The sequence below is a fragment of the Ursus maritimus genome, unplaced genomic scaffold (assembly GCF_017311325.1).
Source record: "Ursus maritimus isolate PB19 unplaced genomic scaffold, ASM1731132v1 scaffold_14, whole genome shotgun sequence".
Lineage (NCBI taxonomy): Eukaryota > Metazoa > Chordata > Mammalia > Carnivora > Ursidae > Ursus > Ursus maritimus.
Genome location: NW_024423786.1, coordinates 42,853,434 through 42,875,074, shown reverse-complemented (window position 1 = coordinate 42,875,074; position 21,641 = coordinate 42,853,434). Strand labels below are relative to the sequence as shown.

Genomic DNA, 21,641 nt, shown 5'->3' with positions numbered 1-21,641 from the left:
CCCGATGTGGGGCTCGATCCCAGGACCCAGGGATCATGACCTGAGCCGAAGGCAGCTGCCCAACCGACTGAGACACCCAGGCGCCCTAGCTCGGTTTTTATGACTCAAAGCTTGTTTCATCCATCATACTTCTTTCTGGCCAATGTCCACTGAGGAAACAGGAAAATTTACAGCTCCAAACACAACACAACATTGTAAACAAAATGGTACTCAGAAGGTCTTGCCTCACATTGCAAATACAACAGGCGGAGTGTCAGGATCTGCTGGAGATGCCCCCAGTGTCAACAAGGGGGGTTCAGCAAGGTACTACACACAAAGCCGCTGTCCGAGAAAAACCACACGAACGGTCCGGCAATCCGGAAGTGACGTCTTATGTATTTTACACTGAACAGAATCAGTTGTTAATTACAGATGGGCGTCTTTCTGTGTTTCATTATGCCTTTGGAAACGGCTGGCAGTTTGGGTTGTTATAGTTTTTCCCATATGAAATACTGAGACACAGGGCATCAGCGTTTCATGCAGAATGTCTGGTTTTAAAGAATGAAATTAGGGGCGCCTGGGTGGTTCAGTCGGTTAAGCGTCTGCCTTCCACTCAGGTCGTGATCCCAGGGTCCTGGGATCGAGCCCTGAGTTGGGCTCCCTGCTCCACGGGGAGCCTGCTTCTCCCTCTGCCTCTGCCTCCCTTTCTCTCTCTGTCTCTCATGAATAAATAAATAAAATCTTTAAGAAAATTTAAAGAATGAATTACTGATGGTACGCGAGACACGCTTACATACAAAATACTCTCCCGAGTGGCCGGCATATGTGCTCCACATGTGTTAGCTATGACAGGAAGTAGTGAGTGATTTTAAAAAATGTACTGAATACAAACCCAAGGAGGTGAGCTGGGAAACTTGGCTCTCCTGGCTGGTTGTCAAGAACGTTGCCAGCTGCCTGGGAGAAGGTGAAGGGCTAATTACAAGGCTGTCGGAAGTGGTTTGAAATAATTTGATTGTGGGATAATTTTTATAATTTAGAATGATAATTAAAGGGTATGAACTTTTCTTAGTCAGGTGGAGAGCCTTAGCCATGGGTCTCCCATAGCAGGGGTCTTGCCATCCCCCACTGCCCCACCCCCTTGAGCTCAATCACGAACCCTCCGACCAGCAAGCTCCACCCCCTCGGCTATCCAAGCCCAAGTCTGCACTGCAGCGCAGAATTCCAGGTGAGGCTTGGGCTATAAGCCAAGGGATTCAGTTCTGGTTTTTTTTTTAAATAAAGATTTTATTTATTTTTTAGAGAGAGAGAGTGTGTGTGTACAAGTGGGGGCGAGGGGCAGAGGGAGAGGGAGAAGCAGACTCCCCGCTGAGCAAGGAGCTCACTTTGGGGCTAGATCCCAGACCTCGAGATCATGACCTGAGCCGAAGGCAGACACCTAACCAACTGAGCCACCCAGGCGCCCCTGGGGTTTCGTTGTTGTTGTTTGGTTGGTTTTTGGCAAAAGAACAATCACTTGGACTATTAGTACTCTCTAGCTGGGGTGCGCCTAGGAGTCTTAGAACCCGGTTCAGACCCTGCCTGCTGGACTAGAGGGAGGAAAAGGCTTCTTCCCTAGATGTTGCTTAAACAGTGAGGACAGCCTGCAAGTGTGGGAAGCGGCGGCTCGCACACGGTGGCTGGAACGTCCACCAGGACCACAGGACGAACGCTCCGCAGGGCCACGGTGGAGGATGGATCCCCCGCCCGAACAGTTCCTCTACTCTTCACGTCAGCAGTTCTATGCCCAGGGTTTTAGTCGGACAGATCGTCAAGAAAGCACAGAACAATATAGTGGACAAGAACATTCTCAGATATATCCAAACGGGCTAGTCCAGCTCATACTACTTTATAATCTCATCAACACAAAGATAACATCATTTTATGTCAGTATAGAATCTGTGCTATGTAATTTTTTAAAAGATTAAAAAAAAAGATTTTATTTATTTATTTATTTGAGAGAGAGAGAGAAAGGGAGAAAGAGAGAGGGAGGGAGAGTACAGAGGGAGAATGAGAGGGAGAACGCAATGCGGGGCTCGATCCCAGGACCCCAGGATCACGGCCTGAGCCGAAGGCAGACACTTCACCGACTGAGCGTTACCCGACCCAGGCGTCCCTGTGCTATGTCATTTTTAATGTCTTTTCACTGAACGGACCTATCAGAATTGATAGAAGCAGTCTCCTATTGTCAGACATTTTTTTTTTTAAGATTTTATTTATTTATTCGACAGAGATAGAGGCAGCCAGCGAGAGAGGGAACACAAGCAGGGGGAGTGGGAGAGGGAGAAGCAGGCTCCTAGCGGAGGAGCCTGATGTGGGGCTCGATCCCACAACGCCGGGATCACGCCCTGAGCCAAAGGCAGACGCTTAACGCTTAACCGCTGTGCCACCCAGGCGCCCCAGCCATGTTCTGTTTTTTAGCAGGAAAAGTGGAAAGCAAATTAAATGTCCAATGGGACTGGTGAAAGCCACACAACGGATGGTCCCATTTTTGGTTTTACACACACATGCGCACACGCACACTGCACCAAAGTGACCAAAGTGCTTGGCTCACAGATGATTGTTTCTCATGTTGATTATATTTATTACCAATTTTTCTACAATAACTTTATATTGCTTGAAACATTTTAATTGGTGTTTTCCACTTCCTTCCCCTACCCTGGGGAGCCTGGGAGAACCCCCAGAAGAGCGTGCGGGGGGGGGGGGGAGACAGTCTTCACAGCCAAAATGGCAGCATCTGAGGTGAACGCGGAGGCTGCCGGGCCAGCCTCAGAGCACCTCCCTACGGTCAGCAGAGCAGCCCTGTCTGACCCTTAGTCATGAAAATCTGTGGGGTGAGGGAGACTTCCTGGGTCCTGCCAGTTACACATTCCAGACAACAGCCGCCAGCTCCTCATTTGAATCGGAAGCATGATGAACACACATACTCATCGAGGGCGAGTGAACACATTGTTTGATGACGGCTCACAGTTCTGGCAAAAAACAATGGCAGCAAGACTGGGGTCACGGACCCAGACTCTGGTATCTCAGCAGTTCTTAAAACGTCACCAAGTTGAGGTTTTAACAAGGTTATGATTCCAACTTCACTAGTCACTCCCTCCTGGAAGTGGGAGGGCGGGTGGTTACACCAAACCCACCCAAACACACCACCCTAAGACACCAACTTCCTTTTATGGAGTTCAGTTCTGCAGAGATGCCAACCTCACTTTCACTGTACCGAGTCTTTGTTAACAGAGTTCAGAGATCTTATTTTTAGATTTTATTTATTTATTTTACAGAGAGAGAGAGAGAGAGAGCATGAGCAGGGGGAGGGGCAGCCAGAGGGAGAAGCAGGCTCCCCACTGAGCAGGTAGCCTGATGCAGGACTCGATCCCAGGACCCTGGGATCATGACCTGAGCCAAAGGCAGACGCTTCACCGACTGAGCCACCCAGGCGCCCCAAGAGTTCAGAGATTTAACAAACAAATTCACTGGGTCTCCGTCTCTTCTGGACAGACTCCAGTAACTGCTCAAAGGCCCCTACCCGTGAGGCCACCCCCAAGACTTCAGACAAAGCAGCTGAACTCTGCAACAGCTCTAACCTCCAAGACACAGCCCTCAGTTCAGCCCAGAGACGTGGCCGCACAGAGCCAGTTCCCAGTTCCGGAGACCACAACAAGGGTTTAAGAACGGGAGATGGGGAGTTCCTCGGCTTCCCCGTATTTATACCTGAACCATGAGACATGGCTCCGAGAGTCAGGAACTTCCCGGAAGGAAGGGTCTCTGCTGGAGCTCCCGGAAACCAAAATGGCAGCCTCTCCAGGCCCCAGGGACACATCAGAGGCATTGACAGAGGCCAGTTCAGGCCACCCCGTCATCCTTGTCAGGACTAATTCCGTGATTTACACCGTATTCTTACTGGAGGGATTCTAGGTATCAGAGACCATACAAAACATCTCAAACAATCCCAGTTTCCATACAGCCCCCAAGTGTGATCGGACACACATTTTTCTCACACACATTTTCACTCACGAAATCACTCTATTCTGAAACTTGTATTTTTCTTCAAAGGAAATCTGGGAAAATTCCGTCTGACAGTAAACGTGTTTTACAGTAACTATGTATGTGTGTGCAAGGTCTTAAATGAGGTCTTGAAATGTTCTATGAAAAGTGCAGCAATGCCACCGCGGGCCGTTGGAGGAAGGAACCAGGAAGCTGTTTGTAATGGGTTTGTAATGGTGGCATTTGCCAGAACGCCAAAGTTCACCGCACCCGCTTGGTTCTATTCCTTAACTTAATCCACACGGATCTACCTACCTGCCAAGTANNNNCCCCCCCCCCCTTAGCTGCCGCAAAGAATAATCAAAGACTCAAATCGCTTCCCGGAAAAATAATCAAAGACCCAAATCGCTTCCCGGAGAGCTCTTTAACAATCACAAAACCTGGGCTGGTCTCGGGAAAGGCCTCAAATCAAGTTCGTACACGAAGACACCTAGTTATTTCTGTGTTGTGATAGCTGCAAGACCCGCAGGGCACCTCCCCGCAGGCACAGGCAGCTGGGGTGAGTGGGGGGGGTCGGGGGGTGGCGGTCCCTCCCCACAACCCGAACAACTGGAAATTCACACACGTCTCCGGAACGCCCCTTCGCCGACCCCTCGGCGGTCAAAGTGCAGACACTACCCAGAGGCGCCAAGAGCGGGGATACTACAGCGCCTCCGCCGCACAGATGACCGGCGGCCTTCTCCTGCCTGGCGCTTTCATTTTCAAATTAATGTTCCCGAACTTCGGGAGAGCCGGAATGCAGCGTGCGGACCGGGACAAGGGTGATCCGCGGGGCTGTCGGGCGCCAAACCACTATTTTCTTGCACCTTCTCCCTGATCTAGGCGAGGAGGTGGAGGGTGGGCCAGGAGGGGACAGCTCCCTCCCCACGCCCAGACCTTGAGCCCCCAAGCACCCGCGTGAGGCAGGTCCCCGGGACTCGGCTGGGACACGCTCTTATTTTCTCCCGCGCCGTCTGCGCGGGGCTCATCCCCCCGGACCGCCGGGTTCCCCGCTCGGGAACACTCCCAGGTGCCACGGCCTGCGCCCAGGACGAGGTCGCTCGCAACCCAGGAGCGCACGGCCACCTCGCCAGACGCCGCGCGCCCTGGAGCCGGGCGGTCCCGGGGACTCCGCGCCGTGGGTGCGTCTCGACTGGGTCGCCCCGATCCCAACTCAGCATCCTCCGCACCCAGGGACCCTCGGCGCCTCCGCACCCTCCGCCGGGCCCCTGCTCGCGGGCCACCAACACCACTCCGCGCCACCCGCTACCGCCGCACTGCACTCACCCGCTCCGCGCCGCAGGAGTACAGCACCCAGCAGCAGGACCCCCAGCAGCGCGATCGTGACCCCGCAGTTCTGGCCGGCCATGGCTCCGGGGCGCCTCGGCCTCGGGGGGGAAATCGGCTGTGGCCGGTGGCTCTGAGCGGCGGCCGCGGGAGCCCGAGTCTGGCACCGGCTGCGCCGCGCTCCGCCCCGGCGAGCTCACCTGCGTGCAGGCGCGCGGGCCCGGGCTCCGCCCTACGCCCGGGAGCCGGAGCTGGCCGGGCCTGTCCCCTCCTCTGTCTCCTCCTCCCCTTCCTGCTGCAGCCCCCGCCCCTCCCTCCCAGAGTGCTGGGGCTTGTCGCCGCTTTCCCGGGCTAGTCTTCCCTCTCAGGGCTGAGGGTGATCAAACCTTTTTGTCTATGGGCTCGAATGTCGCCTTTGGGGAAGCCGATCAGCTTTCTCTTCCCTGTCCAGCCAACAAGAAATCCCTTGTGAGCCCTGTTTTGCAAGGGAATCATATTTGTGGTTCACCCAAGCCCTGATTTCTCGTGGGCTCGCTGTCTCCTACCTGATTTGGCTGCCGAACTGTGAGTCTGCAGCCTTCCGCGCTTTACTTGCGGCATTTCTAATGTTCACCGCACCCCTTCCTCATTAGAGGAGACACTGCCCAAGGCCAGTTAGGAATTTACAGAGGCAGGGTTTCACAGGGCAGGAAGGGTTATCCAGGAAGGAGTTGCTTTGAAGAATGAATGAATGAGTAAATGAATGCTGGAGGCTGGAAAGGGCCAAGAGAAGAAATCTAAACATGTCCACAAAGGCGCCTTGAATTGTGGGCTGAGTAGTATGTGTGGTCTGGGCGTGAAGCATCCAAGCCACTGGCAGGGCTGTAAAAATCGAGGGCGCTGGGCTCTTTGCTTCCTCCCGGCTGCCTGTGCGCTTGGTTGCTCTTGTGAGTTCTCCTTCCACCCCACAGGCCACACACCAAACCTAGAGGCACGGGGCCACAGGGAAAGGCAGTAGACCGTTCAGGGACTTAGCTGGCAGACTCGGGGTCTGCTGGAATGACTCCATGCCCCCCCCGGGGGGGCTACGTGTGCCTGTGGGCACCCAGAGGCGGGGCCAGGGTCACCCAGAGCAGCCGAGGATGACTGGGACAGGAACCCGAGCACATGCACGAGCGTTGACCTACTGTTCAGCCCCAACTTCCATCTAATTCCTGAGGGCCCAGTGACATCTCCCAGCAGCCCCTGTGCTCCTTGTGCATCAGGTGAGACGTCCTCTCTTAGGTGCTTCCTGCCCTTCCTTCTCTGATGAGAAAAAAGCAAACTCCGCCCTGGGGAGCCCGCAGTGCACAAGGGAGGCAGAGATGTCTAGACTGAGGGCATGACCCATCCTTTCCTCTCCCTAGAAAGGCCTGGACTGTGAGCTCATCTTCTGCTCCACTTCCCTCATCAGGCAGCGAGGTGGGGAAACTGAGGCCTAGAGGGAAGGAGGAAGATGAGAAAAGTAGGGAGGCTCTTGGTTCTCCCCACTGAACTGAGGGCAAGCTCATCAAGAAAAACAGATCTTGAGAAAAATCTAAACACCCTTTTAGTTTGTGTTTTTTGAAGATTCTATTTATTTGAGAGAGAGAGAGGAGGGAGCACTTGCACGCATGTGTGGGTGCGAGCAGGGAGGGGCAGAGGGGAGGGAGAGGAAGAAAGCATTTGAAGGGGTCTTTGCATTGAGTGTGCAGCGCCACACAGAGCTTGATATCACGACCGTGAGATCATAACCTGAGCCGTAACCAAGAGTCAGGCGCTCAACTGACTGAGCCACCCAGGCGCCCCAACACCCTTTTAAAATGTTTATGCTGGGGGCACCTGGGTGGCACAGCGGTTAAGCGTCTGCCTTCGGCTAAGGGCGTGATCCCGGTGTTCTGGGATCGAGCCCCACATCAGGCTCCTCCACTGGGAGCCTGCTTCTTCCTCTCCCACTCCCCCTGCTTGTGTTCCCTCTCTTGCTGGCTGTCTCTATCTCTGTCGAATAAATAAATAAAATCTTTAAAAAAAGAAAAATGTTTATGCCGACCCAGAGAGTGAAAGCAGATTTTGTCAGTTTTCCTAATTCTAGGCTAGGATATATACCCCAGCATCTTTTCCTAGCATCCATTGCACTATTGTTTCCCATATATAATAATAATAATGATAATAATATAACAATATAATATAATAATATAATAAAATGATAATAATAATAGAGTGGCAGTGTGTTGAATTCAAAATATCGGAATTACTGCTTGACAAGCTTAAGGCTGAGGAGCAAGTAATTTCATTACTGTCTTATTTCTCCGAAGTTTGCTTACCCGTCTTCCCTGGGATAGTGACACCAACGGCCTATAAATGCCGTGCAAGTCAGTAATTCTCCGACGTGAAGGGCTGGCAATGGTCCCAGACCGCAGCACCAGCGGCAGCAAAGGGAAAGAGGTGAGCAAAGCGGGGAGGCATTCCTGCATCCTCTGTGTGACAGCCCAGCTACAGAGTTGAAATCAAGATGCCTTGAGGTAATGTCTTGGTTCTTGGAGTGGAACGTGAGTAAAGCAGTGTCAGGTGTGGAAACATTTTGTCGTACGAACGTGGCTGAATGGAAGGAGTCAGTTTTGGAAGGTTATTTCTGAGCTGGAAAGGAATGCAGGCAGCCACTGTCTATTGCCAGAGAAAAATGACAGATGGAAGGGTGAGGTGCTTTTTTTAAGATTTTATTTATTTATTTGTCACACAGAGAGAGAGAGAGACAGAGTGGGCAAACAGGGGGAGCAGGAGAGGGAGAAGCAGGCTCCCCACCAAGCAAGGAACCCGAATGTGGGACTCGATCCCAGGACCCTGGGATCATGACCTGGGCTAAAGGCAGGTGCTTAACCGACTGAGCCACCCAGACGCTCCTGGAAGGGTGAGTTTTATTTATTTTTTATTTTATTTTTTAAAGATTTTATTTATTTATTCGACAGAGATAGAGGCAGCCAGCGAGAGAGGGAACACAAGCAGGGGGAGTGGGAGAGGAAGAAGCAGGCTCATAGCGGAAGAGCCTGATGTGGGGCACAATCCCACAACGCCAGGATCACGCCCTGAGCCGAAGGCAGGCGCCCAACTGCTGTGCCACCCAGGCGCCCATGGAAGGGTGAGTTTTAAAACAAGTTATTCCATCTGATTTTGACCCTCCAGAAACCCTACAAAAGCTACAAAATAGAGCTTTTTTTAAATTATTTTTTAGAAACCAGAAACCCTACAAAAGCTACAAAATAGAGCTTTTTTTAAATTATTTTTTATTCGACAGAGATAGAGACAGCCAGCGAGAGAGGGAACACAAGCAGGGGGAGTGGGAGAGGAAGAAGCAGGCTCATAGCGGAGGAGCCTGATGTGGGGCTCGATCCCATAACGCCAGGATCACGCCCTGAGCCGAAGGCAGACGCCCAAGCACTGTGCCACCCAGGCGCCCCCAAAATAGAGCTTTTAAAAAGACACAAAGACAAGGAGAATAGAGAGAAGACAACAGCAAGATCCTCTTGGAAGCTGGAAGGGGAGACAAGCAGTAACTGCCTTAGGAGCCTGGAGGCAGGAGAATCCTAAGCCAGGACGGGGGAAAAGTGAGAAATAGCGTGCTGTATACCATGGAATGCTCACAACTAAAAAATAAAACAAAGCAAAAAACCTAAAAAACCCCCACAAAAACCCATAAAATAAAAAACAACTTAGGAACTGGTAGCACAAGTTATGGAGTGGAACCCCAAAGGAAGGGCTAAAGCAAGGAAAACTGGGAGAAAACTATCTGAGAAGTGCTATAGTTTGACCATTGAAACCTTTCTTTCATTCCTCCTGGCTGGGCCACTGCCCCTCTGCACCAGCAGAAGTCTGCCGTGTTGTTTTCTGGAGAGGTTAAAACCAAGGGATCTGGGTCAGGAGTGCGAGGCAAAGCTGAAGACCTGGGAATTGTTCTGAAAAACAGGTAGATTAAAGGAGCGAATGCATTCTGAATGCTGAACTCCCCAGCTGCCTGGCCCCAACGTGCCTCCCAGATTGCAGCATAGAGGGCTTTAACTTCCAGACTGGAGATGGAGTCTTCTCCTGGAGAATCTGACCAGCCCAAGAGGAAAGAGCCAAAGATAGGGACATTTGTCCCCATCAGCAGGATAACCAGAGCACAGGTATGAGGCTTCCCAGTTGATAACCCCCACCAACTCAGCTTTTTAATCTCTCTTTTAAATATGAGCAGACAATTAGGATTTCCAGACATCTGAGGAAAGCTTCTAACATGATAAAAGTCAAAATCAACCAACTAGCCAAACACAAAAACAAAGCAACTTGGAGGAAAGCAACTACCTAAGGAGAAGAAAACAAAACAAAACAGAAACAATTACTAACTTCCTTAGAGAGATAGCAGGCAACAGTATATCTGTGAAGCAGTAACAGGATGTTACGAAACGTGAAGATTCAGGGATCCACAAAACGGTTCTTGGAAATTACAGAAAAAAAATGATAGTTGATATTAACAAATAAGTTCAAGGGTTGGAAGATTTCCCAGAAAGTAAAACAAAAGGACAAAAAAGAAAAAATAGGACAGAAAAATTAAGAAATTAGAGATCCAGTTCAGGAGATCCAACATCTGAATAATTTCTCTGATAATGATAATGCTCTTTCTCTAAGAAGAGAAAGCAAATGAAACAGAGAAGACATCATCAGTGATATAATTCAAGAAATCCCCCAAGCCTGCATGACGTGAGTTTCTAGATTTAAAGACTATGGAGTGTCCAGCACAATGGATAAGATAGGCTCACATCAAGGCACAGAAACCTACGAACAAAGAGAAGATTCTATAGCTTCCAGAGGCAAGACATGGGTCTCATGCAAAGGAACAGAAATCAAAATGGGTTTGGATTTCTCAACAGTGGCCCTGGAAGCTAGAAGATAATGAAGCAATACCGTCCAAATGCTGGTTTAGTAACTTCCAATCAAGAATTCTATACCCAGCTGTGCTACCAATTCAGTATAAGGTAGGAAAAGGGCACTTTTAGATATCCAGATCTAAGACAAACAAAATAAGCAACCCCAAACATCAAACTTCCACACACCTTTTCTTTTTTTTTTAAATAAAAGATTCTATTATTTTTAAGTAATCTCTACAGCCAATGTGGGGCTTGAACCCACAACCCCAAGATGAAGAGTCACACGCTCTACCGACTGAGCCAACCGGGTGCCCCTCCCACACACCTTTTGTCAGGAGAATACTGGATGCTGCGTTCCGTTAAAAGAAGAAACGCAGGGGCGCCTGGGTGGGTCAGACGGTTAAGTGTCTACCTTTGGCTCAGGTCATGATCCCAGGGTCCTGAGATCTAGTCCTGCATTGGGCTCCCTGCTGAACAGGGGAGTCTGCTTCTCCCTCTCCCTCTGCCCCCCCCCTTTCTCTCACTCATGTGCTGTCTCTCAAATAAATACATAAAATCTTTTTTTTTTTTAAAGATTATATTTATTTGACAGAGACAGCCAGCGAGAGAGGGAACACAAGCAAGGGGAGTGGGAGAGGAAGAAGCAGGCTCCCAGCAGAGGAGCCCAATGTGGGGCTCGATCCCAGAATGCCGGGACACGCCCTGAGCCGAAGGCAGATGCTTAACGGCTGTGCCACCCAGGCGCCCCCATAAAATCTTTTTTTTTTTTAAAAGAAGAAATGCATAACACAGAGAGATGAGTGGATATAGTTTATGGGGCTGAGCTTAATCACCTTAAGAAAGAGAACACAGAATTACAAACAAAATCAGGGGTGAAAAATGACTGTTTAGAACGAGGAAAGAAATCACCACAAATTACAAACTTGAAAAAAATAGAAAAATACCGCCAACGTCACAGGATCAAGCAAAATAACCTGTTGTCTTTACTATGAACTCACAGGTACTGCTCGATATCATTCATTCCTTTAAGTCCTTTTGCTTCCTCGATGCGCGTGCTCTTTCTTCCGGAACTGCCAGGCTTCATCACGACAAGATGCATCAGCTAAGCTAAGATACCATCTTTTATTTATTTATTTATTTATTTATTTATTTATTTATTTATTTATTTTTAAAGATTTTATTTATTTATTCGACAGAGAGAGACAGCCAGCGAGAGAGGGAACACAGCAGGGGGAGTGGGAGAAGAAGAAGCAGGCTCCCAGCGGAGGAGCCTGATGTGGGATTCGATCCCGGAACGCCGGGATCACGCCCTGAGCCGAAGGCAGACGCTTAACGACTGCGCTACCCAGGCACCCCCTAAGCTGCCATCTTGATGTATGGGCTTGAGTTCACACAGAAGCACTCACAGTTCATAGAAACACTACCCTGTTGTACCCTACAAATGCAGGAGTTCTTACAAATTCTATTTGTGCGATTCCTATTAAATATAAAGAACAAAGTAGTATGGTACATTTATAAGCTTACCTGCTGCAGAATCCATTTATTCTTGACAGAAAAAACAAACTTTTCATTGTTTGATAAGGCATAATGAGAACTGAATATTCTACTTAAAATTTTGGTTTTGATAATTGGAAGAGTTTTCCACAGATGGGCTTCTGGCTCTGCACATGTCACACGTGACTCCTCCTCCACTATCCACGTCCTTCTGGTTGGGCCCTGTAGGACAGGTTCCTCATGGGACAGTACCTCTGACCTTATTCCTTTTGGTCATCTCACCTGTTGAGTCAGCCAGGTAGGCGGGAGTATTCCTGGAAGTCACCGCTGTGTGAGGATAAGTAATGATTTAACTGTGTAGGGAAGGGACTGTGAATCAGTTCTATTTCATCTCACCAAACCCCAATTAAATGTATCTCTGATTCAACTTCTCCTTAGCCAGATCCCCAAATGTCTACAGCTACTCAGTGCTGCGTTGCATAAGGGGAAGGGTGATGATGGGGGCGGGGGGGGAGAACTTTTTTTTGCGGTTGAGACATGTGCCTTTGCAACTGGTACAAGAAACCTCTGGCCAGGTGAGCACAGGCCCTTGGAAGGGGCTGCACAGTGACCTTTGAGCTTTCTTTGCTTCATGGTCTATTTGCCTGTGGACACAGGGAGCACAAGATCCAGCAGGAAAGAGAGGCAAGAAGTCCCCAGGGTGATGTGCTCCAGGCTTAGAGAGCCCACAGTTGAGTCCAGACCGAGTCAGGTTGTCAAATGCATGGCCAAGGAGAGTGGGCGTCCCTCCCAAGTGAGCAGAGGGACAGAATGAAGTCCAACGGCGCATTATCTTCGAGGATGAGATCCACAGGTAATCATGGTGTTTGGCCGAGATGCGCACATCTCACACCTCGGCTTACCTGTGCTTTCCAGGAGCACCTGAGCCACGGACAGCTGAGAAACAAGAGACCAGGAGCCAGCGCCATGGAGTGACCCGCCCACCTTGGACACCGACCCGGGTTTTTACACAAGAGAGGCATCGACTTCTCTTCTTAAAGTTTCTATGAGTTTGGGCTTCCAGTCTCTTGTAACCGAACCGCATCCTAAGGAAAGCATAGCAGATCTTTCTGGTGCCGTGGCATGTTTAAGGGAGAGCAGACTCAAGTGATTCACTCCAAAAAAGACTCTGACCTAAGCGGGTGAAGTTCAGTGACTCAGCGACTACCAGTGTGGGTTCTGCAGTCAGGTGTCCTGGCTTCAGATGCGGGCTCTGCTCCTTACCGACATGCGCCACTCTCCGTGTGCCTCAGTTTCCCTATCCGTACACTGGGGCTACGAGGCGCGTCCTTCCTAGGGTGTTGTAAACATTCGTGAGACACGTGATACATGTCCAGCACAGTGTTTGGCGCACGGTAAACGCACAACGAAGGTGGCTGAGATTGCCTTTGCCGTAGGGTTTGGCAGGAAAGTTAGTTTCTGCTTGGTGGGAGTGGAAGCTATGGGGGTGGAAGAGAGAGTTCTAGAAAGAGAGCTCTGGAGACCAACATCGTCACAGTCTCTTTTAAGCGTGAAGGTGTCCGCTCCCCAAGGCAGGAAGCTGTCTCCGCTCCACTCACCTGGATGTTCCCGTGTCCCCAAAACAGCGCTTGGTAACTAATCAGCGCTCATCAAGCCGAGGAATGCAGGGATTGCCCCGCGAACCCAGCCAGCTGAGCCTGGGGAGCTCCTGGAAACTGGGACCCTGAAGGGATGAATGCACAGTTCATTGGGAAAAGGGCTGGGGCCCCTGGCTTCCAGAATGAGGCCATTGTGGCTCACGCCAGGTGCCTGGCAGCAGCCCTGGCCTTGTGGGATCGGCCAGGGTCTGGTGTGCCAGGACTTCATCTGGTGTGGACAGAGGGTGGGAGGAACATCTGTCTGAACCAGGCAGTTTCTCTGAGACTTTGCTTTCCAGGCGATGAGATCAGTTAACAAAGTGGAGATTCTTCCGGGGCACAAACAGCCCTTAACTGTCGTTGCAACACCGACTACTGTGTCAGGGAGAAAACCGTCCAGGCCCAGTTTGGGCAGAAGCCCCTTTGTGAGTCTTGAAACAGAGGAGTCTGCTGTGGTCTTGGGATGAGATGGGTGTTTCAGGGGGCGGGGGGAGGACTTAGCCGGCCCAGTAATTTGCCCGAGGGTAACCATGTGGTACCATTTCAGTCCTAGGGTGAGTAAGACAAAGAAGGAAAAATCCTCGAGAAGGAGCGGCTGTGGACTGGGGCTGAGTGAACTCGGGTCGATGCCGTGACTCAGGGACTCACAGCAGGCAGCGAGGGAGCACTGTCGCGCTCACCCCGCAGTTACCTGGAGCCCAGGGATGCATAATTCTATCACCTCCCCCATCGTGGCACCTAGGAGATCAAGGTGAATGTCAGGTGGCAGAAAGAGAGGAGTGTGGCCCGGAAGCCTGTGCTCCCTTCTACTCCCTTCTTCAAGCTTGTGCAAGTGGTTCCCTGCAAGTCACTTGCCTGCAGGGCGAAGAAAGGCACCCTGCCCTTCCTTGGAGAGCACCACCCTCGGATATGACCCATTCCTCCGTCAAGCCTGTGCCTGCCAGCCTTACTTCTTTCTTTTCTACCTTTCCGCTTGGAGTTTCAGAGGGGAAGGGCCCTTCTAAATGCTTTCAGGGATTTTCTTCCCCTGGGAGAGGGGATTGAGTCATAGAATCATTGAGCTGGAGGCCTTGGAGCTCATCTGGTTCTCACCTCCTGCTGGATGGAGTCTCAGAGGGGGGTATGCCACAAGTCACCCAGCAAGTGACCTCCAGAGCAGAGAAGCCAGATGTCCATCCAGGAGCCCATGAGTTCTTCCTAAATAATCCTGGTCCCACTGTGTCGGTACTTGGGGCTGGCCGGCATCCTTCTGCCCTCCTCCTGTACTCACCATGTTGCCACCTGCCCGCAACACTCGGCCTTTTGCAGCTTGGCTTCCACCCCCCATACTCTGCGGAAACTTTCCTTCCCAGAATGGCCAAAGCCTCTCCCCTTGGTCCCACCAGGTCTGGGGACAGGAAGATGGCTTCAGAAGGAGGAGGGGGATGGAGAACAGTTGTGGGCTGAAGCTCTGAGGCTCCCGCTGCCTCATCCAGGACTAGTTCAGGAGCTTCAAGGGGCTAAGACTGGGCTAGAACCGGCTAAGACAGGGTTAACCAAACAACATGGAAGCCATTGGTCAATATCCTTGCCTGTAGTCCTCCCCGCCCCCCCCACACTTAATGGGTTAAGAATCCAATCCATAGGCGCTCCCCTGGAAAGACGCTTCTACTCCATCTCATGCACTCATGGGCTCTGTCCCTCTTTGATCTGCCAGCCAGGAAACTGAGACTGGCCTCATTGTCTTTGTCACTGTAATTTTTTGTCTTACGTAGAACTTTAAAAATATGCAAAAATAGGGAACACAGCACTATGAACCCCCATGTACTCATCATCCAGCTTCAAGTTGCCAACTCCTGCCCAGTCCCACCCAGTCCTCACCCATTTTTTTGGTATTACGGCTGGTTGGTATTTTTTTTAATAAACTGTTTATTTTGGAATAATTTTATATTTACAGAAAAGTCACCAAGATCACACAGAAATGCCATGTACTCTTCACCCAGATTCTTCTCACGCGAACATCTTGCAAACGTGATACTTTCATCAAAACTGAGAAATTAACCCTGGTACTTTATAATTAGCTAAACTCTCGACTTTCTTTGGATTTCAACCAGGTTTTCCACTAACATCCTTTTTCTGTCCCAAGATTCCATCTTGAACCCCACATTGCATTTAGTCCTCACATCTTAGTCTTCTCTGATCTGTGAGTGGTTTTGAGTCTTTGCTCATTCTTCATGCTTTGGCAGTCTTGAGGCCTGGCCGGGGGTCCTGCAGAATGTCCCCCGATCTGAGTTTGACGACTGTCTCAGGATTAGACAGGGGACGCGGATTTTTGGTGAGAACACCACAGATGTGGATCCCCCTTCTCATCGCTCCCTATGGGGGATTGGGGGTGGCATCCACACGGCATCACCGGTGGTGTTCCCCTTCATCGCTTGGCTACATGGCTTCTCCAGACTCCTCCACCAAAAAGTTACCATCGTCCCCTTTCCCTGCTCTGTTCCTTGAAAGCAAATCACTAAGTCCATGGCACGTCTTTTAAATCCATTTTAGTCAATCAATTCCCCCATCTTTCTTGGTTTTTTTTTCCCCAAAGTTTATTTTTGAAGCAACCAGGTCTTTGGTATCCTTTCTGTGATGTTATCTGCTGTTGGTGCTCACTGTGGTACCTTGGGGCTAATGCCTTTAGATTCTCAGAACTTACCCTATCAAGGTATTTCCTAAATGAAGACAGTTCGTTTTCCGCCCCCATCTCACATCGTAGATCTCAGCAAATCAAAGGCACAGCCCATGGCTGGAAACACCATTATCTTAGGCACACCTAAGACAAAACCACTGCGAATTAATCTACGGCACCGTGCTTCTTACCACTTTGAACTTCTCCGTCGTTGGTGTAATTTTGAGGCAAGTGGAAGAATACCAAGGTCGAGTTAGCATTTTCCTTTTTCACGGACACAGAGGTTTACTCTTTGCTCAGTTGAGCTGCATTTGCTGGGCGTTGGGTCAAAGTCAGCGGGCAGCCTCCGACAGCTGGAGGTCTGACGCGCTTAGGGCAGCCTGGGCTGCAGGGGCTCCGATCACTCCCGCCTTCCTCGTGTTCATTTGATGGTTCCTTCACCATCCCAGCGGAGTCTGTGTTTCTTCTGTCCGCCCTTGTTGGTGTGTGTTCTCTCCGTTTGCACACTTCTTGGTGACAAAACAGCCTAATCTCATTCTGTTTCTTCTAGGTACATTTCTTAAGACCCATAACACTGGTTATAGCTTTGCAAGAAATAAGGAATTGCGGTCATTCCTGTAAAGACAGATACTTGCTACTCTGCCATTTAACTTGCGCCCCACTGCCTTGTTTCCATGCCCTTCTATGCCTATACCAACTTTTTGTTTCCTTACTGAATCATGTTGTGATTTTTTGGGGTGTTATTTTATTTTATTTTTCAGTAGGCTCCACACCCAGTGTAGATCCCAATGTGGGGCTTGAACTCACGACCCTGAGATGGAGACCTGAACTGAAATCAAGAGTCAGACGCTTAACTGACTGGGCCACCCAGGTGCCCCTAGGATGTGATTTTAAACCATAATTAAAGTCCATAAATGTAGAACCAACCATGCCTGTCATGCATTCCAGGGTGACAATCTGAACAGTTATGGCCGAGTGTGAGTGTGTATCGTCACACCCATGCCAGGGCTGCCGTTGTTGTAAGATGCCCCTCTAGTGGGATTTGTTTGATCCCCCCCCCGCCGAGGATTAGACCGGCTTCGTGAGTTTTGGGGAGGAAGATTACAGAGGTAAAATGACATTTGCATCACCTTTTATCAAGGGTCTAAATGATCGACATGACTTAGCACTGTTAGTATTAATCTTGACTGCCTGGCTGAGGTGGTGTGTGCCAGGTTTCTCTCCCTGCCCCCACCCTTGCCACGAAGTACTCTCTGGAAGGAAGGCATTATGCTCGGCCTGCACTTACGGAATGGGGAGTTATGCTCCCTCTCATTGAGGGTGGAGCTTGGATTTCTTTTTAAGTATCAGCCTCCTGGGGTGCCTGGGTGGCACAGCGGTTAAGCGTCTGCCTTCAGCTCAGGGCGTGATCCCAGAGTGCTGGGATCGAGCCCCACATCAGGCTCCTCCGCTAGGAGCCTGCTTCTTCCTCTCCCACTCCCCCTGCTTGTGTTCCCTCTCTCGCTGGCTGTCTCTTTCTCTGTCAAGTAAATAAATAAAATCTTTAAAAAAAAAAAAAAAGTATCAGCCTCCTGTGTTTCTCTCCATCTTTTCTTTCTTCCCTTGCCTTCTAAAAGTCTTGTTTCTGAAGGCTTTCTTCCAACGTGTGTTTGAATGTTTTCTCTTCACATATAAATACTCCCAGGTTTTTGGCTAGGTCCCTAGATGCTCCTCTTTTCCTTAAAGCAGGATTTTTCTGGGTTGACCTTACAGAGTGCCCCTTCTCTGGGATGCTCCAGTGGAAAGGGTTCTATGGACCAGTGCATGCAGAAACTAGCTCATTCCTCACCCTTCTGTAGAGACTCACAGTACACGTGAGCATATTAAAGCTCTGACAAGTCCTGCAACGAGGAAGCCTATTTAACTCAAAGGTTTCCCAAATGTATTTCACCTTGAGGCCTTTTATCATCTTCCATTGATTCAGAGACACACATGTTTTCCCTCACATGTTAACATTTCTGAAATTGGGATGCATCTTACAGCTGATTAGATAAGAAAACAATGTTTTTTCTTTCTTAGCATTTCCCGCAATCATGGCATCAGATACATCCATGGTATTTGAGATTTGAGGAAATGCAGGGTTTTTAAGTTTTTTTTTTGTGTGTGTGTGTATGGAGCCCAATGGAGGGCTCGAACCCACAACCTTAATATCAAGACACGAACTGAGATCAAGAGTCGGACACTTAACCAAGTGAGCCGCCCAGGTGCCTTGGGAATGCAGTATTCACGGTACATCTGTGGATATTCTCCAGAACCAGTGAGAAGTGGAAACCGTATTAAGAAACTCAGCCTGCCAGGGCTTCAGGCTCCACCTCTTCCTACTTGGATGCTCTGTCTCCCCGGTTTTAGGCGCTCCTCAGTGTAGTAACAAGCCCAGATTCAGGGAACAGGCTGCCCTGGCCCACTGTACTTTGCACCATGACCAGAACGAACATCCCTTTGTGTAATGAGAGAATGGTAAGGATGGCCAGCTTTGCAGTGTCAACTTATGTAAACGGAATAGGTCCATGGTGCAACAGTATTTAAGGATTTCACGAGGCTTATACTCATTCCTTCCTTCCAGACCTTTCCAAATTCACTCTAATCCCTTGGAAAAAAATGGGCTATAAAAAAAAACAAACCAACCAAACTAAAAGCTCTTTTGAAATATAATTCATATACCATAGAGTAGGAGATATAATTCCTATAAATGTAATTTAAAATGTAGAACTCTTTTTAATGTCCTTTTAAAATGTGCAACTCAGTGGCTTTTTTGTTTTGGTTTGGTTTGGTTTCGGTTTCGGTTTGTGTGTGTGTGTTCACCAAGTTGTGCGTCAATTACCACTATCTAATTCCAGAACATTTTCATCACTTTAGGGGCTGCTTTAGTTTTTCTTTCCAGGGCTGTCATTTGCATTTTCCAAATAATAAAATATTTTCGAAGGATCCCAGCCTAGTTCCAAGGAAAGTGCGGGAAAAAGAAGTGGCAAAAACAGGAAAGCGCTGGAGAGGAAACTCGGACAATCCTTACAACCCCCAAGGTGGAGTGGGGGAGATGGGGGCGATCGGTGGCAGTGTTAATTTCTTCTGGGAGTGGGGCACCTGGGTGGCTCGGTTGAGGGTCTGCCTTGGGCTCTGGTCACGATCCCAGTGTCCTGGGATGGAGCCCTGCCCTCGCCCCCAACATCGGGCTCCCTGCTCAGCGGGGAGTCTGCCTCTCCCTTTTCCTCTGCCCGTCCCCACCACTCATGTGTGTGCTCTCTCTCTCTCAAATAAATACATTTAAAAATCTTAAAAATTTTTTTTCTGGGAATATTTATCTGGTTGGGCCTTCTGGGGTTTCACGGAAATGATAGCCCAACCTCACGTTTGATTAGGTTAGGAGGGTCTCCAGGCCAAGGGAGGTTCCACTGCTCCTGGGACGCTCAGAGTGTCTGCTGTCAGTTCCCAGCAAGGACCGGCAGGGGAGGAGGTGTGGTGAGATGAGCCTGAGTCCTGGCGTCGGGCAGGCCTGGGTCTGCATCCCAGTCTGCATCCACTCTGGACAAGTTACTTTACAGCTCTGGGCTTCAGCTTCCTTACATGCTCATCACGACGCCTGTTTCTCAGTGTCATAGTGAGGACTCGAGAGAATCATTACAGGGTAGAGACAGAACTCAGGGCCGGTGGACACACGGCTGTCACTCCGGTACCTGGTGGCATAATGATCATCCAGGGAGGACCCCAAAAGGGTAATGAGAGGCCGGAACAGGCGACATAGGCAGCGCTGGGGAAAATGAGGGGCTTTAGCTCAGATCAGAGCAGGTTCGGGACGTGTGAGGGTGGGTTTTCGTGTCCGAAGGGCCGTTTTCTTGAGATGAGACTAGAATTCTTGTTTGTACCTCTCCAGAGCAGAGTTCTGGGCATGGTTTGGATGTTGTAGAAAGGAGGCTTTTAGCTTGGTTCAAGAAAGAGCTGTCTGTCAAGAGAGGTAATCAAGCGTGGGGCGGGCCCTCTCCCAAGGACATGAGGGTCCTGGGGTCCTGAGGCTGCGCTGGATGCTTCCCACTCCGAGCTGCGGAAGCTCAGTGACAGGATGGCCGGTTGGGCCGACTCCTGAGCAAGCTGGGAGGTGCACGGTCTTTCCTCGCTGGGGGTTCTCACCCTGGGCCCATTGGACCACCCAGCAGAGTCGACCCCAGCCAGAAAGTGAAGGGAGAAATCAAGAAAGTGATTCTCCTCCCACCAGCCCGGCCCCTTGACTGGAAGAGGCTGTCAAAATGGCAGCCAGGAGAGCAGGGGCGCCTGGGGGGCTCAGTCGGTGAAGCATCTGCCTTCGGCTCTGGTCATGATCCCAGGATCCTGGGCTTGAACCCTACATCGAGCTCTCTGCTTAGCACGGAGTCTGCTTGTCCTTCTCCCTCTGCCCCTCCCCCTGCTCATGTTCTCTCTCTCTCTCTCTCTCTCTCTCTCGTACTCTCTCTGTCTCAAAAAAAAAATCTTTAAAAAATAAAAAAATAAAAATGGCAGCCAGAAGAGTCCAAAGCAATGGCTTTCAGGCCCCAAGAAAATGGTTTTCTTCAGGGTCCCTTTCGGGGTGTGTGCTACCTGGGGGCAGGACTCGGTCCACACACGCTCTCCCCTCAGGTCCCACCTGCTGCTCTTATTATTCAGGACGGCTGCTTTATACTCATTGCCCCAGTGTTCTGTCCAATTTAATTGCTCTGTCACCAGAGATTGATCCCAGCAGATAAGAAAAAGACATCTGGAGAATATTGATTCTGTTACTACTTATCTTCCCCCCGGGGGCCTTAGAGTTTTCAGTGGCTTTGTTCCAAAGCTTTGGGAGGTTGTTGGAGTGACCTGTTTGGGCAGGTGAGCTACCGGGGGTCTGGTGTGGGGCTCTCCCCAAGGCTGGATGCTGGCAGGGCTTGCCCCCCTGTTGCTGTGCTGGGGGGACAAGGGCCAGGCCTGGAGGCCTCTGGTCCCATCCCAGCCAGGAACAGTCCCTGCCTTTACCGAGCTGCTAAGAGATAGACATCCCGAGGGGCAAGTTGCCTTTAAAGAGTATAACTTTAAGAGGCACCCGGGTGGCTCAGTTGGTTGAAGGTCTGACTGTTGGTTTTCAGCTCAGGTCACGATCTCAGGGTCGTGAGATTGAGTTCTGTGTTGGGCTCTGCCCTGAGGGCAGAATCTGCTCCAGATTCTCTCCCTTGCCCCCTGCTCTAACCTCCACCCCACTCAAATAATAAATAAATAAATCTTTAAAATAAAAGAATAGAACTTTAACAAGCTCATCCTAAATGACACATCATTGAAGCCTTGCCAAGATCTTTCTGGTTGTTCAAAAGATGGCCAACATCTCTCTTTTTCTCACTCCCTTTCCTCTCCATACCCACCCCTTCTCTCCCCATCCCTGTCCCCCTCTCTCTCTTCTTCCGGGTCTTTTTGGTTGTAGATTTTTCTTTTTTAAGGTTTTATTTATTTATTTGAGAGAGAGAGAGAACGAGCGGGGGGAGGGGCAGAGGGAGCCGGAGAAGCAGACTCCCTGCTGAGCAGGGAAGGCAGACGTGGGGCTCCATCCCAGGACCCTAAGATGATGACCTGATCTGAAGGCAGACACTTAGCCGAGAGCCACCC

The 21,641-nt window shown here is 50.1% G+C and overlaps 1 protein-coding gene across 1 annotated transcript in view; it reads right to left on the bottom strand.

The window, feature by feature from the left end:
• Positions 1-5,404, bottom strand: part of CDCP1 (CUB domain containing protein 1) — a 54,233-nt gene extending 48,829 nt beyond the window's left edge. Inside the window, exons 1-2 of the mRNA XM_040628245.1 lie at positions 5,323-5,404; positions 4,933-5,264 (exon numbers count right to left, since the gene is read on the bottom strand). Coding sequence (XP_040484179.1) covers positions 4,933-5,264; positions 5,323-5,404 — 414 coding nt within the window. The remainder of the gene's footprint in view (positions 1-4,932; positions 5,265-5,322) is intronic.
• Between the last annotated feature and the right edge of the window lie 16,237 nt (positions 5,405-21,641).